This window comes from Pseudopipra pipra, chromosome 10 (genome assembly GCF_036250125.1).
Source record: "Pseudopipra pipra isolate bDixPip1 chromosome 10, bDixPip1.hap1, whole genome shotgun sequence".
NCBI classification, from domain to species: Eukaryota; Metazoa; Chordata; class Aves; order Passeriformes; family Pipridae; genus Pseudopipra; species Pseudopipra pipra.
Genome location: NC_087558.1, coordinates 1,275,985 through 1,302,388, shown reverse-complemented (window position 1 = coordinate 1,302,388; position 26,404 = coordinate 1,275,985). Strand labels below are relative to the sequence as shown.

Below are 26,404 nucleotides of genomic sequence, written 5' to 3'. Positions count from 1 at the left end.
CCTTACCTGGAGCTGAACCAACCCCTGGTTACTCTCATGGCAAGGCCAAGATGTTCTTTGTTAATGGCCAAGCAAAAAATGCCTGAAATCCTGTTTTCACCATCTTCCCAGAGCTTGTTTGCAGAACCCTTGTCCATACAGAGCAATTCCGTGCAAGTCCTCAAGGCCCTGTGGGAGAAGACGCAGCTCAAGGGGACGCACAGCTTTGAAACTGCCATGATCCAGGCCACATTCCCCCACCAAAAGGTGAGAGTTGATTTTTCTCACAAATAAAAATGGTAAAAGGACTTTACCCTGCATTTTGGAACAGCTGTACAAAGACCTTTACAGTAACTACAGCGAGTCTCTGCTCCACAGAGGGTCCACAGGGGTGTTTTGTGCTGTGATTTGAAAGGTCTCCAGGCTCGTTCTCCACGTGAATTGCTCCCAAAGTGATGAAAATTAGGGATGCTGCCCATGGGGTTTTTTCCTGCTCACAGCTTTCACCTCGAGATTCAGATTAGCTGCTGCTGTGGGGTGTTGGGCAGCCCCTGGGAAGTTCACCTGGTTAAACAGGGCCTTGGATTCTGTGGAAATGATGGTGTGCACGTGTGCCATTCCTTGCCCTCCTCAGTTTAAAAGATTACTTGCTCAAAGCTGTTTACTGTCTCTGGGATTTCAGCGAGTGCTATTCCAAAGCTATTAATCAGACTTCTTGGAAAAGGCAGCTGGAGGATTGTAAAACAAATATCTATTTATTCCTAAGCGTCTCCATCCAGCTCAACGGGATGAAACGACTTGTCAAACGTGATTTTAAAATACTCTCTCTTGGAATATTGTGGGCATGGAGATGTCTCACGGAATAAGATTAAATTATCAAGCCTGTGGCTGATTTAAAACCAGGGGTTTTGTTAGAAACACCTTCTGAACCCCCAGGATAACGTTGTGCTGAAGTGGGAACTCGTGCTGTGGCTTGTCAGAGGAGTGGGAGACCCCCACATGTGAGACCAGTTTTGGGGCCAGTTTTACTTAGACACAGTGGAGCTTGTGCTGAGTATTTTAGCTGCTGTTGAAATCCTGGCCTGACTCATCCAGAGGCATTAGAACAGCTTTGCTGCTCAACACTGGCTTAACTTGAGCCCGTGCCGAGATCTGCTCGTCAGAAGTCGGAGCTGGTGGAGTGTGAAGGAGCTTGGGGTGAATAAAGAGCTTAGGGGAGATTTCATGGCAGTCGTTGGGCAGATTGGATGTGCTGCACCAAGCACACAAAGTCTACAAAACACATCCAACACCCTGGCAATGGGATTAGTTTCCAGCACGTGGTTGCATAACCCTGTTAGTGCTCAGATACAAGTGTCTGGCCTATTTTGGGAACTCTCATCAGCCCATGACAGTCAGAGTATCTCTGAGTTCCCAAAATAGCAGAGCTGGGAAATGAGATCCTGATCTTCGCTGGGTGAATGAACCGAGCAGTGAATTGGGGTTGGGGAACTCCCGAGCTGGGATTGGCCAACAGCCCTTGGGACAGTCGGGCAGATGGAACTCATCTGGCTTGGGAAGGGGGTTGTAAAGCTCAGTCTTGGGCTCCACAGTTTGCTGCTGGGTGTGCTTTCTGGTTTGGTTTAGTTTATTGACACAGAACCTGAGTTTGTTTGGGGTTGGTTTGTTGATAAGAATCCGAGTTTGTTTCTAGTGCAATTTCCATTCAGTTTTTTGAGAAAAGTACATTCCCAGAGTTTTCTGGGAATGATGTCTAGGACTGCCATAGAGAAGGTCTTCTTTGGCTTTTACATTCCCAAAAAGTCTACCTGGGAAATTCCTGCCATGACCTAGTCCTTACTTTGCTTGACAAGCTCAGCTTCTGCCATAATCTGAGTTTGTCATTTCAGAAGTTCTTCCCATTTGTAACAGAACTTCAAATACTGTGAATTGTTTGACAAAATTATTGTAGTTGTTAATGCCAGTAGTTCAGGAAGCAAAATGCTGGGGGTGTGGTTGCTTCATTAAGTGCAGCACTTTTAACTGGAAATGTTTTGGAATCTGACAGTTCCAGTGCAGCATCAACATTGCCTGTTATATTTTACATTGAGTCTTATGCATTGTGTTATCAGAATTTGAGCAACCTGGTCTGTGAAAGGTTGCACTAGATGGTCTGTAAGGTCCCTTCCAACTCAAACCATTCTGTGATGATGATGATGAATTTCTGTGAGCACATGAGGAAGGTTTGACCCCCAGCACTCAACAGGAACAACGGTGCCACAACACTGCTCTGCCATCACTCCATGTTCATCCTCTGCTCCCATGTCTAATCCAGAATATGCTAATTTATTCTTTTTCTCAATTGTGGACTCTAAAGCGTTTTTCAAACCTGGAGAAAAATCCATTACATCAGTGCTTTATTCCAGACTAAATTCTGAGAAATGTTTTCAGATTTCCGACTCCCGAGGTTGGCCCAGACCCACGGCGAGTACCTGGCTCACACAGAGCACGCTGTGCTTCGCTGGGCAGCCTCTTCGTGCCACAAAGAAATATTCATCCAACAGGGCTTAGGATGTGCCAGAAGCAAAGCACTTCCAGATGTACATCCTTCCAGATTTCCGTTCGGTTGCTTCACAGCTCTTTATCAAAGGCCGCGGGGCCGCGTTGCGCAGCCGGGGCCGGGCTGGAGCTCGGGGCTGGCTCTTTGTGCTGCCTCACGTGGGGCAGAGCAGGGAGATGGGGATGCTTTACGAGCCCCATGTGATGCCCTCAGAGAGCCTTTTGTTGCTCAGCCTGGCGAGAGCAGAGCTCACATTTCTGAGCCGTTGTTCGCACTGTCCCTCCCTTTCCCCATCGCTGTCTCAGAACGAGCTCCACGTTTGCACAATGGACTCACTGAAGTTTCCAAGATTATGGGGCAGGGGGGTGAGATAAATCTCTCCTCTCCAATTAGGCTTTTCCCCCACGCTTCCCCTCCTGAAATAAGTGGCTTATTGCAGGGGATTTCAAGCGTGCTCAAGTACAGAGGGGAGAAGCCAGATTGGTGCCCTGATATTTCACTGGTATTTGCTCTCTTTCAGGCCACAGTTGGCTCAGTGCAAACACTGTCAGATTTTTTCACGGGATGGGGAAGCTCCCAGGCTTTCTGTCCAGCCTGTCCCCATGTCCTAGAATGTGCTGCACAGACCCAGGGAGGGCAGTGCCATCATTCTGCCCAGTTGTGTCCTCCAAGGTGCCACAGCAGGAGGTTGGGGCACATCAGGGGTAGGACAAGTCACTGACCGTGCCCTGCTCCCTCTGCTATGCTAAAGTTTGTCTAAAAAGGCTGGAATTGGACAACTGCATCCTCTGCAGAGCCTTGCTCAGTGTGATGGACTAATGGCCCTGGCAAGGGATGGTGTTTTCCCCACTGACTGCATAAATCCGTGTTTTCCTTGGGCTGCAGCTTGGGGTGTTGCAGACCTGTGGAGACCCTACACAAACAGGGTTTTCTGGGCAGTGCTGGCAATGCCCTTTGTGTTTGCAGTTGGCTGGTGTTATTTAACACCAACGTTTGTTTAGGTGTGAGATCAGAATTGGTTTCAAAATGAAAATAAAATACACTGAATTATACACTGTTATTAATGACCTCAAAATGAGTATCCTCTGGCTTTTCCCATACTCACAGGTGCAAGTCTATGTTCTGTAGGTTCCTCTGAGCAAGTCATATGTTCACTTCACTTTGGGGATTCACAGTCCTGCTTCCCTGGCTTTGTCACCCCTGCTCTGATGGGGGATCTGGAGGGACAGGAGAGAGTGCCCAGCACTGCATTGTGTCAGCAGAGGCCACAACCTTCTGGAGCACTGAAAAAACCCTGGGGATAACAGAAACATGGAATTGTTTAGGTTGGAAAAGCCCTCTAAGATCATCAAGTCCAACCATCCCCAGCACTGCCAAGGCCACCACTGACCCCTGTCCCCAAGTGCCACATCCACAGGGCTGTTAAATCCCTCCAGGGATGGGGATCCACCCCTGCCCTGGGCAGCTGTGCCAGGGCTGGACAGCCCTTTGCATGAAGAAATTTTCCCTAATATCCCACTTAAACCTCCCCTGGCACAGCTGGAGGCCGTTCCCTCTCCTCCTGTCCCTTGTTCCCTGGGAGCAGAGCCCGACTCCCCCTGGCTCCCCCCTCCTGTCAGGGGGTTGCAGAGCCAGAAGGTCCCCCCTGAGCCTCCTTTTCTCCAGGCTGAGCCCCCCCAGCTCCCTCAGCTGCTCCCCATCACACTTGTGCTCTGAAGTTGGGGAACGTGCCGGGCCGAGCTGCTGACAGCGCTGCTGAGGAGGCAAAAGAAACCCCATTCTCTGCCTCCCACAGACCAATCTATGATTTATACATCAGCTGCTACTGCTGGTGGGGAGAGGGACACGTCCTGCTGAGCACACTGGCCCTGGCAGGTTGTCCATCCACAGGAGACACGGGAAGGGCCCTCGCTGGACTCGCTGTGAGTCCCTCTGGGCTTTGGGGTTACGAGCTGTTGACTTGCAGTGCTTCACCTCCTGAGTGAGTTTGGTTTCTCTCATTCTTGGCCCAGGACCTGGACCACGTGCAGATGCACCTGGAAGAAGTGAGGTTCTTTGATCTGTTTGGCTACAGCGAGGAGGCAGGAGCCTGGCAGTGCTTCATGTGCAACAACCCCGAGAAGGCAACAGGTACGTGGGCAGGTCCAGCCCCTGCCACTGGTGGGTGTGTGGGGAGGGGGGAGGATGGAGTGAGTGAAGCTCATCTCTGGTGGTAGTGGCAAGTGTTGGGGAAAAGGGAAACCAAACTTTCCAGCGGCTCTTTTAATTGGAATTCTCCATTACCCTCCTCTCGGCTTCTCCGATGAGAGAGGCAAGCACAGACCTGCCCTGGTGTGTGCCCAGTCCAGAAATAACAGCCAGAATGCTTCAGCTGTGTTGGAAAAGAGGGGCAGTGGAAAACAGGCAAACAGACTTTTTCCCAGGTGGAAGATCCTGGTGAGCTGTTTTGAAGCTCTCTGGCCCTCACGTGTTTTAAATCAGTGCACTGAAACACAGAGGAATGGCTTGTTCTTAGGTGGGTTTTGCCACTCTCTAAAAATCTGCCCAGTTCTGGCCAAGAATTTGGAATATTTTGGTCAAGCCTTTGAATAATTGGATTTTTCAGCTATTTAACAACTCTCTTTGTACTCATCAGTGAGTCTTACAAGGGTGGCACAGCCCCTGCTGCAGGCTAGGCTGCCTCTGCTCTTTCCATGGGGCTTGAGCACCTTCCTCCTTCCACAACTCCCATGGAAGTCTTTTCCAACCTTTATGATTCTCTGATTCTATGATTAATGCAGCCAAAGCTCTGCCCTCCAGCCTGAGCAGGTTCCACCCAGCAGTGGAGCTGTTCTGTGCTTCCCAAGAAGTGCCAAAATCCTGAAGATGTGTGAGGCAGGAGAAGAATCTAATAAAAATCAGCACCCACAAAATCCCCATTTCCCCTTTGCTTTGGAGCCAGGGCTGAGTTCAGGGATGCCTTTGAGGACGGGCAGGAGCAGGAGGAATGGGCACAGAATATTTTTGGTCTGTAACTGTCCTTTTTATGGGCAATGACTCTCTTTGTCTCAGTTTAAAGATAACTTTGTAAGAAAGGCACATTGTGAATATATCATGATTTGCTTCTCTGCTCCAAAGGCCTTTAGAAGGCCAAGGAAATAAAGTCTTGAATGGGCCATGTGAAAACTCAGGAAAGGAACCTGGAAGGTAGAGCTCAGTGGAATAAAATCTGCAGGGAATGGCAAATTCCCCTCTGTATTGGTGATGGGGAGCTGTGGCAGCTGGGAAGAGTCCAGAGTGGGACCCTCCGGGGTTTTTCTGAATTTATAAGATCTGGCACAAGAAAGACAATTTTAAGGTCTCCTTGGCTTGACGAGGAATGTGAAGGCTGTGAAACATCTTTTATTTTCATTCCAGAGTGGGACAGACACTCTGAAACCCCAAATACTTTTGAAAGACAAGACAGTAATTTCTTCCTCTCAGCAATGCAGTTTAGCAACCAAATTCTTCTTGGAGAAGGAATTCAGAGGCAAATTCTTTTTCTATTATTGCCTTCTGGTTTCTGTTCATGTGGGGTTTTGTTGCATTTTTTTGGATGCTGTGTTGCAAGATGCCTTTTATCCTCCAGACTTGGGCAAGCATTTTGTCCTAAGGCCTTGACCTTGGGATGCCCAGAGAAGCTGGGGCTGCCCCATCCCTGGGAGTGTCCAAGGCCAGGTTAGATGGGGCTTGGAGCAACCTGGGCTAGTGGAAGGTGTCCCTGCCCATGGCAGGGGGTGGCACTGGATGGGCTTTAAGTTCCCTCCCAACCCAAACCATTCCATGATACTGTGATCACTGATTTTTTGGGGGATTTTTGGAGCTGGACTACACTTGAAGGCTGATCCTGTGTGGAAAGAGCCAGTTATGCTTCAGCAACTTGCTGGATGAACCCACAGTGGCAATGAACCCAGAGAAAGTTGGAGTATTTCTCGTGCATTCCTTTGGTTGCAAAGCATGTCTTGTGCAACCACACATTTCCAGAGGTGCTGTTAAATCATCCCAAATTGGTTTCCCCTACCAATGAGGAGGAGCATTCCCACAAATCCTCCTCAAACACACGTACATGCCCTGGTCTCAGGGGCAGGAAAACCAGCCTACACTATTATTTGCTTAAATTACGGACATTCAGGCACAGTCACAAGGCATTGGAATGCTGGTAAACTGAGAATTCCTCTCCTTAGGAAGAGCTGGTTGTTGGGAGCCTCATTTCAACACAACCCCCTGTTGACAGTTGGCTTCACGAGCTCTGGCACAAAACGATTCTGGAAAACCACTTGCCAGGCAGTGAGGGAGTTGCAGCACATTCCCTGCTCTGGAATCCTGCAGAGCCACGGCAGAAACCCCTGGGGGTTGCACCAGAGCCCTCGTGCTCGTGGGCAATGATTGGGGTGAAACTGAGGGAGTTTGGTGAATTCCTGTACAGGGACACCCTGTGCTGGGTCAGGAACTGGCTGGAGGGCCAGGCCCAGAGAGTGGTGGTGAACAGTGCTGCATCCAGTTGGGATCCGGTCACTGGTGGTGTCCCCAGGGGTCAGTGTTGGGCCCAGTTCTATTTAATATCTTTATTGATGATTTAGATGAGGGGATTGAGTCCATCATCAGCAAATTTGCAGCTGACACTAAGCTGGGGGGGAGTGTCCATCAGCTGGAGGGCAGGAGGGCTCTGCAGAGGGACCTGGACAGGTTGGAGAGTTGGGCTGATTCCAATGGGATGAGGTTCAACCAGGCCAAGGGCCGGGTCCTGCACTTTGGCCACAACAACCCCCGGCAGCTCCAGGCTGGGCCAGAGGGGCTGGAGAGCAGCCAGGCAGGAAGGGAGCTGGAGTGTGGATGGACAGGAAGCTGAACAGGAGCCAGAGTGTGCCCAGGTGGAAAAGAAGGCCAATGGATCCTGGCCTGGCTCAGGAACAGTGTGGCCAACAGGTCCAAGGAAGTGCTGGCCCCTGTACTCAGTGCTGGTGAGGCCACCCCTGGAGTGCTGTGTCCAGTTCTGGGCCCTCAGCTCAGGAAGGACATGGAGGGGCTGGAGCAGGTCCAGGGAAGAGCAACGAGGCTGGGGAAGGGACTGGAGCACAAGTGCTGTGAGGAGAGGCTGAGGGAGCTGGGGCTGTTCAGCCTGGAGAAGAGGAGGCTCAGGGGAGACCTCCTCACTCTCTGCAACTCCCTGACAGGAGGGGGGAGCCGGGGGGGGGTTGGTCTCTTTTCCCAGGCAATGATCAGCAAGACAAGAGGGCTGGGTCTGCAGCTGTGCCAGGGGAGGTTTAGGTTGGAGATTAGGAAGAATTTCTTTGCAGAGAGGGTGCTCAGCCATTGGAATGGGCTGCCCAGGGAAGTGGGGGATTCTCCATCCCTGGAGGTGTTTAAGGACAGACTGGATGTGGCATCAGTGCCATGGGCTGGGAACCACAGCGGGGTTGGATCAAGGGTTGGACTTGATGATCTTGGAGGTCCTTTCCAACCCAGATGATTCTGTGATTCTATAATTCTCTGGAAAAGAGCAATTCCCTGGGATAAGCCCCCACTGGAGTAACTTGTGGATACATCTCTCTTCCTCCAGCAGTGGGGATCACACAGGGACCCAGAGAGCCCAGCTGTGACACTCACTGGGAAATCACAGAAAGTGGCATTTGGTGCCGTGTTCTCTCCAGCAAAACCCAGTGTGATGATTCATGGAAGAGAGGATCCATATTCCCTGGGGTTAACTGCATTTCTCTGCCACACATTCCATTCTTTCAAGTTCATAGGAGTTTATTATCGTTGAGATCATTCATGAATTCTTGTGGAGGATTTTATGTTTCACCAAATGCAAGATTTAATGCTTTGGGGTTTATCTGTCTCATCTTGGAAGAGTTTGGAGGGTTTTTCACTTTTTATTCAGTGCCCAAACTACTTAAAGCTGGATGTGCTGAAATTCTGCAGAGAAAGCAAGACAGAACATAGGAAATAATTCCAACAGACACATCAAACAGGAACTATTCAGGGTTAAATTGGAGTTGGTGTCTCTACATTAAGGTGCCTTAAGAACTGGATATTTCAAGACCTTTAGATATTTCATGACCTTTTCAAACCAAAAAAGGAGAAATTTAGATGGGATATTGGGAAGAAATTCCTCCCTGTGAGGGTGGTGAGGCCCTGGCACAGGGACTGGATGAGCTTTAATGTCCCTTCCCACCCAAACCAGCTTGTTGTTCTGTATTATACTAAATAATTTTTGATTTTGACTTTGGGTGATAGTTTTTGCCTTATTATGTGTTCTGAAGAAAAAAAGAAAAGTAACCATAAATATAAAGTAAATATAACCTTTGGAACTTTTAATTTCTTTTTCCAAGCTAAAGATCCCATGGTCCATGTCAAGGTGCCACCACACAGAGGGATTTCAAACCCAGCCTAGGGACCACCTAGGCTGACCTAAACAGCAAGGAATCCTGCCCAATAATGCTGATATCAAAGAAAGGTTTTCTCTTTGATCTCTATCTTTTTGCGTGTTTTTCTAAAGATGTCTAAACCTGATTTTTAGAAGTCAAGTAAAGGAGAAGCCATGACATGCCCAGGCTGTTGCTCAGGTGATTTAACCACGTCAGACTAGAAATAATCCCAGTTTTTATCTGTAACCACTGCACCACTCTATGCCCTTCCCTGCTCTGCAGAAAACCTTTGTTTGTAGAATTTATTGTGCCACATCTTGATCTTTGCTCGGGCAAATTAAGGAGAATACACTTTATTATTTGTTTCCCATGATATGAATAATCATAGGGAATGTCAGTCTTAAATCACTCTTCAGTCACTTTCCATTTGTCCTTGTTCATGCAAGGGGAAGAAATCAAAACTGGCTCTTCCTGGGGTGTGGGGGGGGAAGGCAAGAGGCACAAATTGGAACAGGAGAGGTTCAGACTTCCCACGAGGGGAAACTTTCCCACCACGAGGGTGACCAAGCATTGGAACAGTTTGCCCAGAGATGTTGTTGAGATTTATCAAGTCCAGGATGGATAAATCCATGGACAGCCCAGTGTGACCCTGGAGAGGACCTTGCTTGGAGCAGGGGGTTGGGGGAGAGACCCCCTGAGCTCCCCTCCAGCTGAATTATCCTGTGGTTCCGTGAAGTCAGCCACAAGGAAAATAAGCAGAAGAGCTTAGAAAAATATTGGAAAAGAGCTTCATTCTTATCTTTCATGAATCTTTCTCTTCTAATCAGCCCCTCAGACACACTGGCATCAGATTCATTACGACCACTGACATCAGAATTCCCCATGGGCTTCTTTGTGGATGCACAGGAGAAGTGCTCTGTTAGCACTGCCTAAAGTCCTTAAAGAGAGATCAACATTTCTGATTTTGAAAGATTTCAGCCATAAAAATTCACTTTAGGTCAAAATTGCACATTCACTTCCTTTCTCACATTGTGCTCCTGAACAAAAACTGTCTCAGCATCTTCTGGTCCCTGAACCTTTTGTGCTTTACACCTTCTTAGTTGGGGTTAGAGCACATCCCTACTGCACTGGAATCAGATGGAAGGTGTTCCTGTGGGACCAGGAGCCAGGTAGAGAACAATATTTAACACAATTGCACAGTGTTTATTAGGGGGGACACTGTAAAATGTGGCTCTGCCCCATGAGCGAGCATGTGGTGAGACGGGGCAGCCCCAAACCAGCTCCCTGGTAAATCTGGGCCATTTTGCAGTGACAAAAGTTATGCAAAAAGAAAACAACCCTCTGCTTTGCTTTATCCCATGGTGTGACCCAACACACCAGTGCTGGCATGAAAACATATGGAAGAGAGTTTTGGAGTTACGTGGAGCAGAGCACGACCCGGTTCTGTGGTGGAAACCCCAGCTGCAGTTCCCCACCGGCACTGGGGCTTTGCCAACCCCCTTTTCATTCATCCCTCTCCTTCCAAACACTCCCCATCCACAGAGACAGAAATATTTATGGTCTTTCCTGAGGAAATTGCTCCAGTCCCCTCTGCAGCCCCCCTGCCAACATAAACAACAGCAGGGAGAGGACACGGCCTTTATCTGCATCTGATGTGTTGTGGTGGTGTTTGATTTCCCTCTTCCAGGTGGGAGGGAGGTGCCCAAAAAGCCATAAAGCCCAAGGCACTGCCTTGGGTGGCTGCACTTGGCCACCCCACTCACCTCCATCCTCACCAAGCCCCTGGGCTCCCAGAGCCTCGTGCCCAGATGACAACAAACACTTCCAAGGAAAAGCGTTGCTGGACAAACTGAGGCTGAGGGGTGGGAGAACAGCCAGGGGCCAACTGACCGTCTGACAGATGCTGGGATGGGCTCCAAGTCAAACATCCCATCAAAAACCATCCGTTCTCAGTCTGCCTGTGCCTTGGGCTGCCCCCAGTCTGGCTGATCCTCCCTGTCCTGGCTATCGGTGTAAAAATAGAAGAGAAAGGGAAAAGAAACCCAGAGGAGATATTGGGGTGATGGCTTCAAACTGCCAGAGGGCAGGGTGAGATGGATACTGGGGAGAAATTCCCCCTGGGAGGGTGGGGAGGCCCTGGCACAGGTTGCCCAGAGAAGCTGTGGCTGCCCCTGGATCCCTGGAAGTGTCCAAGGCCAGGTTGGATGGGCTTGGAGCAACCTGGGTTAGTGGAAGGTGTCCCTGCCCAGGGCAGGGGGTGGCACTGGATGAATGCTGGAGGTTGGGAAAATGAGGAAGGCAAAACAACCTTCCTGCAGCCTGGCACGGGCCTGGATTTTGGCTGGGAGAAAGGGAGGGCAGGACTGACCCCTGGCTGTGTGTTCACCTCCCCAGTTGTGAACCAGGATGGCCAACCCCTGATCGAAGGGAAGCTGAAGGAGAAGCAGGTCCGGTGGAAGTTCATCAAGAGGTGGAAAACTCGCTACTTCACCCTGGCTGGCAACCAGCTGCTGTTCCGCAAGGGAAAGTCTGTGAGTCAGAGACCATCCCTTTGGTGTCTCCCTTTCCCTGCTCCCCAACACCATTTCCAGAGGGTTTCACTTTGCCTGTGGTACTTTTGCCACTTGCAGAGTGCGTGGCAGGGACAGCTGGGGATGGAACAGCCCCAGCCAACGTCCTGCACGGGAGCTGCTGGTGGTGGGTCCTCAAGTTTCCGGGGCCTTAAAGACCATCTCCACCCCCTGCCATGGGCAGGGACACCTTCCACTAGCCCAGGTTGCTCCAAGCCCCGTCCAACCCGGCCTTGGACACTTCCAAGGGGTGTCAGATGAGATGGTGGGTGGCTCACCCCGGATAACTGAGCTCTGTCCCCGCTGTGTTCCAGAAGGACGACCCCGACGAGAGCCCCATCGAGCTCAGCAAGGTGCAGAGTGTCAAAGTGGTGGCGCGGAAGCGGCGGGACCGGAGCCTGCCCCGGGCCTTCGAGATCTTCACGGAGAGCAGGAGTTACGTGCTGAAGGCGCAGGACGAGCGCCGGGCGGGGCAGTGGCTGCAGTGCCTCAACGTGGCCGTGGCGCAGGCGCGGCAGCGCGACAGCCACGAGGCCACCACCTACCTGTAGCTCTGCTGCCACCACACCTGGGGGCAAGGACAGCTGCTCCCTCACCTCCCGGTCCCAGTCCTGCTCCTCAGGGACCCGTGGGGAGACCTGGTTTGCAGAGGGGGCCGTCGGTGACAGCACTGGGTGAGTGGTGCCTGCCCGCCCTGGCACGGGGACACTGGTGGTGTGGGAGCAGCTTCCACCTTCTCGTGGGAAATCCAGGGTGTTTTTAGCTCAGCCCAATGTCCTGAAATACAGGGAATGTGATTAGAAACAGCCTGGACCCCAACCCCTCAGCCTGTGCCCGGGTCTGGGTGGCTGCTGATGCTGTCGGGAGCATTGCAGGCCTAAGGACCTTCTGCTTCCCTCGGTCGCTTGGATGGAAAAAGTTAATTTTCCTTATTATTTAATCCCAGTGGACTTCATCCTTTTGCTGTTTATATGTGTCTGTGCTGCTTCTTTCAGGTTTAAACTGTGCAAATCTGAAAGATTTCACACTGCTGGGAAATGATTTAAAATATTTAACTGTTTCGATTTTCCCTCTTTTTCCTGCTTTTGCTCCCCTTTGTAACTGAGTGTAATTTTTAAATTCTATTTTCCCTTTTTTTGTTTTAAATTGTCTTCTCTGACTGTAACTCTTCAAAATTTCTCCAAACCTGAAAAATTCCCAGTTTGCTTGATTTTCTTTGTTGCTTTCAAATGATTCCAAAGTGGAGGAAGTACTGCAGGAGAGACTGAAAGCAAAAGAGAGGGGGAAAAAAGGAATGAGAAGTCTGCAAGTGAAGAAATTAACTCAGAGATCAGTCAAGGCTGAGCAGAAATAAAATTTGAAAATTTCCAACCTAGAAAAATGTATATTTTGCAAAAAAAAAGTTGTTGCCAAAAGGATGGGAAAATCAGGAAAAGCTGCTTTTTGCTGTAAGATGTTCCTTGCACTCGGTGGCAGAAGGAGCCCACTGGTGTTTGGCAGCTCCTGGCAGAGCGTGGCAGTGGAATCTGCTTTCTGGAATGTTGTCCTGGTGATTTTGGGTGGTTTGGTGAGGAAGTCAGAGGGGCAGGAGGAGAGCTCTCCCAGTGGCCCATGAGATGCCTTAAGCAGCTCCAGACTTCCTGAAGCTCTCGGCGTCCGGAGAGACGCTGGAACATTCAAATTCCTGAAAACCCTCATATCAGCTGAGATGTGGAGGTGAGAGTCAGGCCACAGGGTGTGGCAAAGTGAGCAGAAGAACCTTGTTAAAGCTCAGTTCAGCCACAGAGGCTGTGGGAAGCCCATCACTTCCAGGCAGCAGGGCCAGGGGAAGGAAAGGCACACGGGGGGAAATTTCCACGGCTGCTCTGGCCCACGAGGAAAGGAGATTTCAGCCATTTAATTTTCAATCCCTGGACCAATAAATCCTTTTTTTGCCCACAGGACACATCACTGAATCTGAGGGGAATGAAGTTAATTTCTAGGTGTGAACTCATGGGTTTATGGTCCTGAGTTCCAAAATTCTCTCCTGTACTAAACCCTGCGTTCACCCATCACGGTGTGAGTTCAGTGACATGGGAGGTTGGCCACTAAAAACAAGTTTTACAGACAAAATAGTCTGTATTTCTCAACCTGGATGCCAAGTTTCAGTCTGGCACCAAGGAGTGATGTCATCAATGTCATGGCATCATGAGTGTAACACTCCTCGTGTGGGAGGCAAACAGGGCTCTGTTCCACCTGCTGTCCCCAGCCTTGTCACCAGCACTTCGCTGTCACCAGCCCTCACATCCTGCCTCCCAATCCCAACGGGATGGGAACAATATGGGATGTGCAGCTCTGGAGTCAGAGAGAGCCTGGGTCCTGTGCCAGACAACCATTCCCTCAAATAAGAAGCTCAGCCACACTTCTCCTGACTTAAATTAAAACTTGGAGGAAAATAAAAGAGAAATTCAGCTGGTAACTTATTCTAGTCATGCTCCTGAAAGGAGAAACACAGAAATCATCAATCTAGTGTAGGATGAGAGCAGGGAACTTCTCAAGCAAATATATAAATAGTTTTTACTGGTTCTTTTTAAAACAACATGTATAGGAACGCTTTGGATTTAAATCTCTGCCACCCTCTGAGCAGGGAAGGTGTTGGTGGCTCTGGCTGTGCTCAATTCCCTCAGCTGGTTTGCTCATCCTTGCAGATGACAATGTGAGAGCTCTTGGTGGGCTCAACAGAGGGTCCCTGGGCTCCTCTTGGACAAAGGGATGGATGCAAGGGCCCTCCTTGGCCCCAGCACCAGGACTTGGGGAGCGTCTGCTCCTCCCTGCCAGGAACAGCCTCTGTCTTGCACAACTTCCAGCACAAAAGGTGTCATTGTCTTTCTCTGGGGGTGTGAGTTCCCCTTCCCTGTGCAGTCCTGTTCTTCAGCAGGGTTTGGGGGGGGAGCAGAGCCTCACGGAGATGGGGAGAGGGATAAATCCCAGCCCTGTCTCTAAGATACACCAACCCCCCGGTGTGTCCCCCAGGGGCAGTAGCAGTGCCACTTCCAGGGGGTCCATGGGAGCAGGGGAGCTCTGGGGGGGTCCTGGCCGTGACCCTGGGGCTCAGCCAGCCTGTCCCCCTGTCACAGTGAGGCATCACCTCCCTGCCAACAGGGAGAGTTCCCAGTCCAAACCAACTCCCCCCGTCCCTCTACAAACTGGGGGCACAGACCAAGGCTTAGGATCTAAACCTGAGCCAGCAGCTGGAAAACCAGACCCAAAACCAGACCAAAATCCAGACGTGAACACTCCTGAATGGGACCAATTCCCAAACCCTCCAAGCTTTACAGATCAGCATCACTTCTCCAGGAAACAAATCCTTCACCATATTGCCTCCCACTTACGTGATCGTGCTTATGTGAGGGCAACAATGCGTGTTTTCCTGGAAGAGCTGATGCCCACCGTGATTTCTGTGCCACATCACACGGACCTTCCAGGAATCCCAGCCTGGGTGAGTGTGTGGCCTCACATTGCACTCAGGAACAACTGGAGCTCAGGCACCGCTTCCTCGCCCGCCCGATGCTGGGATGACAAAGGGAGTGGTGGGCTGGCTCTGGCACAGAGGAGCTGGCTCACACCTCGGGGCCATGCACTGCTCCCATCACACAGCACCTCTGCAGGGAGGACGGGAGCCGACCCAGCCCGGGAGCTGCTCTCCCACTGGCAGCGTGGGATGAGGGGGGGCTTCCAGCTGTGTGCAGTCCACAGGGGAGCCCCTGGAGCACAGCCTTGCTGGGAATGGGAGTCGGACTGCATGACCTCCCCAGGGTCCCTGCTGGGGGGACTTAGAATTCTGGGACAGAATTATTCTGTGACCTACAGCAGGGCAAGAGGATTCCCAAAAACGCATTGGCAGCTGCATTACTGCGTCCAAACACCCTGCAAAGCACAGCCCAGAGCCCTCCTGTGCTGGATGGGGCTGCTGAGGGCGAGTTCCCTCCTCAGAGGACTGCAGAGAGAACAGAAATGAGGAACAGACTTCTCTGTGCCTGGCCATGAGCTGTCGGGGTGGGGGGAATAATGGGGGAAACCTGTTCCCCTTCCTTCCTTCAAAACTCTGCGTGTCACTGCTGCCCAGAGGCACTCCAGCTGCCCCATCCCTGGGAGTGCCCAAGGCCAGGTTGGACGGGGCTTGGAGCAACCTGGGACAGTGGAAGGTGTCCCTGCCCAGGGCAGGGGGTGGGACTGGATGGGCTTTGAGGTCCCTTCCAACCCAAACCATTCCAGCATCACATGAAGGGAGAGCAGCACTTAGAGCTGCTCCCAAGCCGAGTTACATCACAAGTAACACCACGTGTTTCTGCAGCTCAGGGAACATGAAGAACAAAATAGTTCCATGATAAAAGGTTTGTAGGATAAACAGGAAGATTAGTAATATTTAGCCAGGCAAATAATACAGAATCATTGATTTCTCTAACAAATTTAACTACTTCCTGTAATTCTTTGTTGCTCACAAGCAAACAATTTTTGTTTCAAATATTCTATTTTGTTCTATTATTCCCCAAGAAATTCTTGTGTTCCTTCTGGTTAAGTGTTTGCAAATGGCTCTCTTATGACCCCTCACACCTGGGCCATGCTGGTCAGATTTTCTGCCCAGACAGGTATTCCTGTGCCCAGGTGGGATGGCAGGATCACCATTCCTGAGCCAGGTGGAAAACAAGAGTGTTCACCCACAAACCTCCTCATTAAAATGTTGTTTCCTCCTCGGTGCTAAACTGTGCTTGAAAATTCAAATTAATTTTTGTTGCCATATTTGCTGGTTTACCGAGCCCCAAGGGGGTCACATCCTGAAATCCAAGCCAGGATTTCCAAGCCGTGTGTGTGTGGGGCTGGCTGGGTGTGACTCTCCCAGCCCTGTGCGCTTCCATGGGGCTCCCACTGACGGTGTTTCCCAGAAATATGAACCATATTGCACCGACACTGCCTTCCCAGGGCTGAGCCCGGTCCTGGGAAGCTTTCCAAGGAAATTTTACCCTACAGTTCCCTCCTCCTCTCCGCACAAAGCGTTCCCCAGCGTGTTGGACAGGAACGGGGGAACACGGGCGATAAACGCTCAGGTGTTGCCCACAGGCATCACACACAGTGTGGGGAGAAATGCAAGAAGCTGGATTTATTTTTCCAGCTTTTCCAACTCCAAGCCCAGCAGCCCACGGGAATAACCTTGCCTGCCTGTTGTTGACAAGTCATCTAATTCATCTCGATGCTGGTGACTAATATTCCTTGGTAAAATCCTTGACCTCGCTGAGGTCAAGTGCAAAATTCCTGTTAACTCCACCAGGGCCAGGATTTTACTGGGATCCCTGCCTGTCCTGGTGGCACCCCTACAGCTTCCTACACTCACCAGGCTTGGGCACCTGCAGGAACACCATCCCTCCCCACTGACAGCCCTCAGGCACCTGCCTTGCAGTGAGGAGTATTTTGGTGAGAAAAGCTCCTTCTCTCACTTTGAGCAGCAACAAGGATCATCTGTGCCTCCAGCAACCTGCACTGTGCCCATCCTGTGGGGTGTGACCACCCTGCTCCTCGTGCCCTGGGGCAGGGACAGTTCTCCAGCAGCTTTTCATGCTGAAATCGTAGAAGGAAACAAGAAATGGGGGTTAGTTGGGATTTTTTTCCCATAGAAACATGCCTGCAGCAGTTAGGAAGCACTTACGCTGCACCTGTGTAGGAACAGACAGTGATTAATTAGATGTCAAATTACAGCTCCATTGAGTTGGCTCAATTATACCATAAATCTCCCCGTTGTCCAATTAGGCAAAGAAAGAAGCAAAATGAGACTTGATCCATCTGACTGTTTCAGTGAAGTGAGCTGGAGCTCTCACAGCAGTTTGTGTTGGGGTTGGTCGTGTCAGGACAGGGGTGTCCCTGGACAGCCCCCCCTGGGCTCCCAGTGCCCCATCCAGGGCCTCCATTCTGCTCACCGATCCCATGGGAGCCGATCCCGGTCCTGCCCCACCAGGGGATCCCCCCGGACCAGGGAGCCCTGAAAGGTCTCACACAGTCCCAAGAGACCAAAAGATCTAGGCTTATTTGCTCCTACAACTGGGGACAATATAAACGTAATATGAATGTTCTGTCCATCTTCTGTGGATATAAACTCCCCACCCCTGGAAGTGTTCAGGGCCAGGCTGGACAGGGCTTGGAGAAACATGGTCTAGTGGAAGGTGTCCCTGCCCATGGAATGAGATGGTCTTTGGGTTCCTTCCAACCCAAAGTCTTTTATGATTCTGTGATAATCCTGGCAATTTAATAAACTGCAATTTTTAGTACAAACTGGAATCACTTGGCTTCGTTAGGACAAAAGTACCAATATGTTTAAGCAACAGTTATTGTTTAAGAGCCAAGTTTTGCCCCCTGGTCTCTGTCCCTGCCCTTCCCTTCTGACTCCTCCTCAGCAGGGAAATCACCCCAGTTTCAGTGCACAGAGCCCGGGTAAAGATCATCAAAAATCCATGATCACAGAAGGGACCTGCCTCCAGGCCAGGAGCAAAAAAAACCCTGTTTTCTAGTTACTGGAATTATTCATGGAAAAGATGTGTGTTTGTGAGGGGGTCCTTTGTTTCCACCGATTTTTTGTAAAAGATAACTTTGTGTTGCCACGTAACAATCTTGTGAAGGGCTCCAAACCTTTGTTAGGATGACTCTTTATTCAAGAGTAAACAACAGGAGGAGGCCAGGTGTCACAGAACAGACCCCCGTTCCCAAAGGAGCTCTGGGGCTTCCAGCCCAAGGGAAAACATTCCTGGCCGGGGGTGTTGTTTTTCCTTTGAAGGACAGAAGTGTGAAAATCCTTTGCTCCAGTGGTGTTCAGGCAGCAGCAGAGTATGTTTTTCCAGCTGTCCATGACTGTGCCTCAGTTCACAGAATCACAGAGTCCTGGAGTGGTTTGGGATGGAAGGGACCCTAAAGCCCTTCTCGTCAGAGCAGTACAGGATGGGGGTCACTGTGCTCTCCCCTCATCCCTTGCAGGTGACACTTCAGGGGCCTTTACCTCCTCAACACGACCTTTAATAGTGAGATTTTCACAGGATCACAGAATCATCGAAGTTGGAAAAGCCCTCTAAGACCATCAAGTCCAACCATTCCCCAGCACTGACCCATGTCCCCAGGTGCCACATCCACACGGCTTCTGAATCCCTCCAGGGATGGGGACTCCTCCCCTGCCCTGGGCAGCTGTGCCAGTCCTTTTTAAAGCCAATTTTTCCCAATCCCTTTGGGAGAAAAGAGGGGAAAAAGAAGTTTCATGGACTTTCACGGAATTCTGAAAAGGAAAACAAGGAGTGATGTCAGTGGGATGGGATGGATGAGCGTGTCTGTGGTCACTGTAAATCAGGGCACAGGCGCCCCAAGTTATTCCTGCACACCCAAGGCTGGGGGGCCTCGAGTTTTCTCCTGCAGAGAATGCCAACAAACACTCTGGATCCACCACACCTCCCACTGGGCCTGGTGGTTTCAGGAAAGGTCTGGCTGGATGCATCTTGTTTGGATCATCACATTCTGGGTTAGGAAATACAGCTTGTCATGAAGCCCAAGAATGCCAGCAATGCCTTTTGTCCACCAGTGGGTTTCAGCAGCTCGTTAAACATTCACAGATGGTTCAGGGAGGTAAAACCTGACAGGCCCTGAGGGGACCCACTGGGAACACCTCTCATTTATTGGGGCTGGGTGAGTTTACACAGCACACTCTGCCTTAACCATCCCTGCACCCCAAAACGTGGCTGGGGAAAAACAGCACTGGGGAACAGTCAGCTGGACTTGCCCAGAACTATCTGGAAAGTTCTCATTAACCACGGAGCAAACAAAGTTTATCAGCTCCTGGAGAGGTGGGTGTGGAGAGGGGAGTGCCTGGGACCATGGAGATCCAGCTGCTGGGTTTAGGCATCAATTTGCAGGTGGCAAAGAGCTATAAAATGGGCAGCTGTGGCATGGGGAGGGTGGGCTAGATTTGCTGGTTGGAGAGGAGGTGTTGGCTGTGGCTCAGGGCTTCCTTGTCCCAGGGCTGCTGGGTGGTGAGATTCCATGTAGGCTCACAGGCCAGAAGTGTTCACCTGAACTACAGGGGGGTGGCTCTGGTCCATAAAGTCCTGAATTTGCTGGAAGCTGGGGGAGGACCTGAAGAAAGCCATGGTGGGGCCTGCTTGGTCTGGGACTCCTCAAGAAGCGTCCCCCCATTGCTGGGAGCAGGATGCTGAGCAGCAGGAATGTTTGCTGGGATCCAGGATGCCTGTTTGGGGTTATGGAGGTGGTGCCACCCCTGGCCCCACCTCCCTGCAGGTGCTCCAAGAGAGGTGGGAGCTCTGGCTGCACGAGGGAAGCAGGTGAGTGTCCAACCCCTGTTTTGGGCTCTGAATGCACTGTGGGTTATCCCAAAGGAGCAAAGGGCTTCAGGAGAGGCCTTGTTCTGCTCCAGAGTCACCAGAGGGAAGGGGCAAATATCTGGAGGAGCACAACCTGTGGAATACATGAGTGTGAAATCATAAATTGGTGATTTCAGTGCACTTTGGGCACGGGACAGTCAGAGCTGCTCAGTGCATGGTTGAGATCCTGGTGTTTTCAGCTGGCTGAGTCATTTAGGTTTTCTATTCAGCTCCAGTGCAGTAAAAATTATAACTATAGCAAACTGAATTTTCTTTTGGTAGCGATGTATGCAAATAGGCTTAAAGGGAGCAAGTGGATTATGCTGATCCCTCCTGTGGGTTACACTGTGACACCAAGGCAGGTGTCTGGCACGTTTGGAGGGTACAATCAGCACCAGTGTTGTTCTGCTGCACGTCAAGGTTCAAAGTGTTTCTTCCACCCCTCCTGGTAATACCTGCAGGCACAAAAGGGTAACAGAATCAAAACTAACACATTTTGAACCTGACCTAATCCATTATTGGTACAGTCCTATCTGCAGCTAATCCAGGATAAAGGTGGAATTTCCCTTCTAAAGATCCCTGAGCTTCCAACCCTCTTGCTGGAGCTGGTTGAGCCCCTCTGAAGCCCCTCTTCCCACCCTCTCCCCTACCTGGGTGCAGGATTAGTACTGCAGGATCCACCCCTCACTTCTGCACGAGCCTCTGCCAAGGAAAGGTGCTGGAGGCAGGCAGGAGATCGTGGGTGTCACTTTGATTTCTTCCAGTTCAATTCACTTCCAATTTTGGTTTTACCTGGGATCAAACACAAGCGCTGTGAAGTTTTGGGTTGTTTCATAGTAAAGTGCTGCCTCCTGCTGGGAAAGGGGCCCTGTAAAACAGGCTGTTCAGTAATTTATTACAAAGGATTCCTTTCACCTGGAGTCTGGGAAAGGGCTTTGCAGAGATTGCTCTGCTGGCAGTGGAATAGTTCCAAAAATAAGTGACAGAATTAGTCAGTGATGTTGACCAAAATGAGAACTGTATTAAAGAAAAGCCTTATTCTGTGATATGGTACTGCACAGTGGGGGGGACTTTGCTCATGAAGGTAGAAATCCCTATTTCTGTCAATCATTGAACAAAATGTGTTTCCACATCCTCAGAAATGACCCATTAACACAAAGGGGTTTTTTTATTAATTGTACTCCCTTGTGTAATTCCCTTCACTAACCAGTACTGAAAATGCTCTGGGATATTGATATCCCAGTGTCCATTTACACACCAGTACACCCTGGCAATGCACACCTTGTGTGTGTTTAAATACTAGCTCTGTCTTGGTTCCATGGGGACAGAGAGCTTATTGATGAGATCCAGAACTAATTAATTCAAATTACCAGTTTTATTTGCAAGTGGCTCGTGGGCTGTCAGTGCAATGTCTGGGGGTGTTTAATGTTGCTGTTGGTTCTACCAGTAAGGAAAGCCTTGCCCATATATTCTCCCTTTGATTTCCTCTCCCTTTGCTCTTGGTGTCTGAGTCCCTTCTCACCTGCGACTGACGGGGTGACACAAAAATAACCATCCTGATGCTTTTCTGCAAAATCCCATCAACCCACTAGATGGCAAACAACCACTTAAAAAAGCCCACAAATACAGTTGTGTTATCTAAATAAACCCGCTGGTGATTTGCTTAAGGAGTTACTTTTCTGCTTATATTTCACCCCAAAGTATAGAGAAGCTTGTCCAAAAAAAAATTGGCAAGATATAATATTAAAAGCTCTTTCACATTCTTGGATTGTGAGGTACAATATGAGCTTTTACATGGAATTGGGTTGGAAGGATCTTAAAGCCCATCCAGTCCCACCCCCTGCCATGGGCAGGGACACCTTCCACCAGCCCAGGTTGCTCCAAGCCCCATCCAACCTGGCCTTGGACACTTCCAGGGATCCAGGGGCAGCCACAGTTTCTCTGGGCAACCTGTGCCAGGGCCTCCCCACCCTCCCAGCCAACAATTCCTTCCCAATATCCAATCTGAATTGACCCTCTTTCTTTTGTTACCATGATACACAACCCTGAAGAGGTTGTGCTATTTTTGTGTGGGAAATTTGCCTCTGACTCAGAGTCTGGTGGAGACTTCACTGAGACGCTGTAAGAGAAATAATGTCCCTGACAGAGGAGTAGAGGTGAACAGGGAAGGACCTGATGGACCTGATCTTTCTGCTTTGAATCATTCCCTGGGGAGGAAAAAACACCATAAAAGACCTCTTGAGGTTGAGACACTTGAAAACGCTTTAAAAGCAGAACAAGCTTGTAAAGCTATGAAGAAATGCTTGAACAGCTCACAGACCATTATAGGAATTCCCACAGGGAGAGAAGGGGCCAGCTGATGTGTCTAACTCACCCCCAGCTCTACTATTTCTCTGCCCTGTGCTCTCCTTGCTTTTCCAACCGGCATTATAGTATTTGGATGACAGCAGTAATCATTTGTTTGATCTTAAAAGCAGCTTTTTTATTTTTCTATACACAAAGGGCTCCTCCTCCAGCTGGCAGAGCAGTGAGGTGACGGCCACCCCCAGCCTGTCCCCAGAGCAGGATGTGGTCCTGTGGCCTCAGTGCTGTAGCACGGAGCTCTTTGGGGCTCACAAACACCCCCCAGAGCTGCCCCAGCCCCAGGAGACCAGCCAGGCTCGTGGAAACGCTGCAGTCGGGGGGGAAAGTCTCCTGTGGCTCCTGCTGCAGAGAGAGGTGATGTGGGGTGGAAGGTCTCCGTGGCTGTACCAGGGTTCCTGCCACAGCCTGGGTGGGCAGGAAACTCCACAAGGCTCCCCATGGCCTGGACAGTTAGGAAATTCCTGGGTAAAGCTGTTCCATCTTAAAGAGATTTGACTTGGGAATGCTCAACCGCTGGTCGGGCTGTGCCTGCTGGGCAGGGTGAGGGTGGCACGTGTCACGCTGAGGTTTGCAGTGTCACAGGAATGACAACCCAGACACTGCCCTTGGTGCCTTGTCTGTGCTGGCACACGCTCCTTGGATCCCAGACGTGGTTTTTCCATGCTGGTTTGTCCATGCACACACTCCCTGGCTCCCAGGTCACTGCCCCATGACGGCAGGGTGAGCCCTGGCCAGCCAAGCAGCCTCATCTCTCTTCTTCTGTCCTTCAAAGCTGCAGTGATGTAAGCCCTAAAAATAAGTCAGGCCTCTCCCCATAATGACAAATGTCCTCCTGCCTGAACCAGGGCTATATCTGTCCCTGATGTGAGCCTGGCAGGATACAGCCTGTTCTTTTCCATCCCCTCGGTGCTTCCCTCAGTGCTGGCAGCTCTGCTGGCACTGACTCCAGGGTAACACCCTGACCTGTGCTCCCAGCTGGGAGAGATCTGGGAGAACCATGACTGCATGAGAAGGATGAACTCAGGCACATTCCCAGGTCAGATCCTTTACTGTCACGATGGCACAGGGTGTAAGAACCTCTCACCAAAGCAGGGGCTGTGCTGTGAGTCTGGGGAACCTGGGCTATGCTCAGCATCATCCTCTCCCAGTTGCTGTTTTCCCAGTTTCTGACCTCCAGATGGGAATATCAGATCCGTGGTAGCTCCCCCAGGATGGATCTGATTTAAAGTGTGTGGTGACCTGCAGGTGGGGATGACAGCAAGGCTGGTTGTGTGTTCCCAGAGCTGGCCAGAAGTGTTACTGACCCTCCAGGAACTGGCTGTCCCAAGGGATGGGGGCTGTGCCACCTCAGGGACAAGGAACAGCCTGTTTGTTCATGGAACACCTTCCCATTTTGGGGTATTACCAAACAGTGCTGGGCCAAGCCCGAGGCACAGCAGAAAACACACACAACCTTTTCACCCTCGAGGTGCTGCTGCCAGGTCAGGGTTCCCCTGCTCCAGGGGTGATGTCCTGGCTGGGAAGGACTCGCTGTCCCCGTGGTGACAGAGCTGTCACAGCCCTGCCCTGTCTCAGAACCTGTTCGTGACTCAGATGGACACATTTATCAGCTTCTGTTTCTCAGAGCAATTTATAGCAAAGGTGGGATGGGCTCCCACTGACCTGCAGCTCAGTGAGACTTGATAAGGTCCAATAAATCAAATCCCACATGTTTTTTCCTGACACACACACCAATGTGTCTCAATGAGAAAAACAGGGATGAGTTTTATATGTGCTGGAAAACAGGTTTGAACTTAAACGACTTTAATTTCTAAATGCATCAAACTACTATATTTATTTTAATATTACCTTTGCAAATAGGTGAGCTGGTGAACATCAGTGTGTAGAATAAACTCATGTGGTGAGTATTCCTTATTTTCCCAAAGCCTTACACTGCTTTGATGGAAGGTGAAGCAATTTGTGTGAGTTGTGATGCCAAACTTGAAGTCCCAAGTCCATAAACTCAATAACTGAGAGAAACAGGCTTCATTAGGCATTAGGTCTTCTGAGAAATCCTATAAAACACTAACAGAAATGCAGATTTACTGAGAAAACAAGAGGGAAGAAGTATTGCACCTTGAGTATGAGGTTTGAAGAGTACGAATCTTCCAGTTCAGGAGTGTATTTTACATTCTAGATGACAGAATGATTGAAAACAGGTTTGCTTTCATACAGGAAGAATGTTTTCATCTTCTCTTGATAAGGACTTTGAGCCAAATACCAGCTGTACCTTCACTGGAGTAAATAAGAAACGAGTGTGGCCAAAGAAATGCCACTGAAACCGAGGGAGGGAGGAAGGGAGGGAGGGATTTGGGGAGTGGAAGGTGAAGAATCAGTTGAGCTGAAACAGAGAAGCACTTGTAGCCCAGTGCACTCCCACCCACGGTGGTTTCACAGCCTGTTACTCAGGGTGCAAAGTGCAGGGTGGAACTCCTGCCCAATTCCTCTTTTCTCTTTCAGAACCAGCGAGGAAGAGTTTGAACTCACCCTCTGGGGACAATTTCAAATAATCCTCCTTGTCCCTCTGAGCTGTTCTAGACCCCAGAACTGGAGTCTCTATAAATCTTTCACAGAAGTACCCAAGGAATTCCTCCTCAAGTCGTAATCTGGCAGAGTAAAACCCTGTTTGTCCAGCGCGGATAAATCCCACTGCCAAGGTTTTTGGCAGCAAACTCCTTTATACCAATGCAAACCCAGCACTCGACCTGTACGAGCAATCAGAAATCATGTCAGAGCCAATAATGCAGATTTTTATCCCTGAGATGGCAGGTAATTCCAGATTCTCAATTTATCACGTTCAGCATGAAGGACTGCAGTCCATCTCCTAAGTGATTTTTATAAAATGGATTTATAAATGGATTTTATAAAAACCAAACAAATAATTTTCAACTAATTTTTTTACTTTAGAGATTTTAGAATTTAATGAATAAATTGATCTAAGCATGTTCTGCATTGTCTTAGCCTGGTCTATTTGATGTGACAGCAGAAAATTTTGGATATCTGCTCATGTCAAAATATTTTCCTGCTGAGCCTCTTGTCACGTTGTTTTCTTACATCCATCATTCTTCAAGGAAATCAGATTTTTCTGTCATCACAAATTCTTATTTTCCCAAAATAATCCTTTCTTTTCTGTTAAGGTAATTGCATGTTGTAATCTGCACTTCTTTGCTGAGAAACTGGGTTGGAATTTTCTTCTGGGAAACAGTTGCTGCCAAGCCTGTAAAGTCCTCAGGATTTAGGCACTGAGGAGGTCTCACTACTCACTAGGAGAGAGGTTTTGGGATATCCAGAACTCCCTTTCCACAAGGTGTTTCCTTTTTTTCCATGTTTTATCACTCAGCTTTGGAGTCCCTGCCTGCAGTGAGACACCTGGAAGAACAAAATCAGTTTACACCTGTGTGCAACTGGTTTAAGGAAGGAGCTTCCATGGATTGTACAATTCCAGGCCAAAGGGCTCCAAGGGAATCAGGCTCGTGAGTGCCTCCTCAGGACTCAGGCAGCAATTATTGATTGATGCTTTCCAGCAGTGTCCTGGCAACGAAGCACGACCTGATCCTGCTGCGAGGGGACAGCATTGCTTGACTTCACTGAATTCAAAAATAGACCCATAAAACCATCCAGAACTGGGAAGAACGGTCGGGCAGGTTGAGCAAACGCACTTCTCTCCGGGTTTTTAAAATATCAGAGCGTAACCTGGAAAACTGGAGCAAAGCAAACCCAAGAAATGATGGGTGTGTGCATGGAAATAAAAAAAGTGGGCAAATTCCAGTGCACTGAGTGTCACCTGCTGCTTCCATGACTCGTTTGTGCTCCTTCCCTGCCCGTCTGGCAACGCTGGGAGGAAAATGGAAAGAGCTGTTTGCCTTCTGCAAATACCACGTAACCCAGGATTTTCACTTCAGGGTAATCTGAGGGTTGGAGAACTGAGTCAGCTTTTCCCAACTCTCCTTTTCACTACTGTTTCTTTAACCTTCTGTCCATTCCGTGGGCTGTAAATTGCTTTTGCCATTGCAGAGGGGTTTGGCACCAGCCTTGTGGGTTCACTGGATTTTTCTTGGCTGTGTTAGTACAACACCAAAGGCTAGTGCAGGTTCCTAAAAGGCCAGTGGTGTTCCAGGTCGGAAATAATTTTTAAAATCTCAG

At 49.8% G+C, this 26,404-nt stretch overlaps 1 protein-coding gene across 6 annotated transcripts in view; it reads left to right on the top strand.

Annotated features, from left to right (window-relative positions):
* VEPH1 (ventricular zone expressed PH domain containing 1) overlaps window positions 1-16,216 on the top strand; it is a 64,747-nt gene extending 48,531 nt beyond the window's left edge. For 4 of the 6 annotated variants that reach the window (XM_064665710.1, XM_064665708.1, XM_064665709.1 and 1 more), the window contains 3 exons: window positions 112-246; window positions 4,531-4,648; window positions 11,789-16,216. In XM_064665710.1, the coding sequence (XP_064521780.1) occupies window positions 112-246; window positions 4,531-4,648; window positions 11,789-12,237 (702 nt within the window). In that variant the 3' untranslated portion in view covers window positions 12,238-16,216. Of the gene's footprint in view, window positions 1-111; window positions 247-4,530; window positions 4,649-11,298; window positions 11,436-11,788 lie in introns of all 6 variants that reach the window. The other 2 variants (XM_064665712.1, XM_064665713.1) reach the window with 2 other exon arrangements.
* Window positions 16,217-26,404: the final 10,188 nt, after the last annotated feature.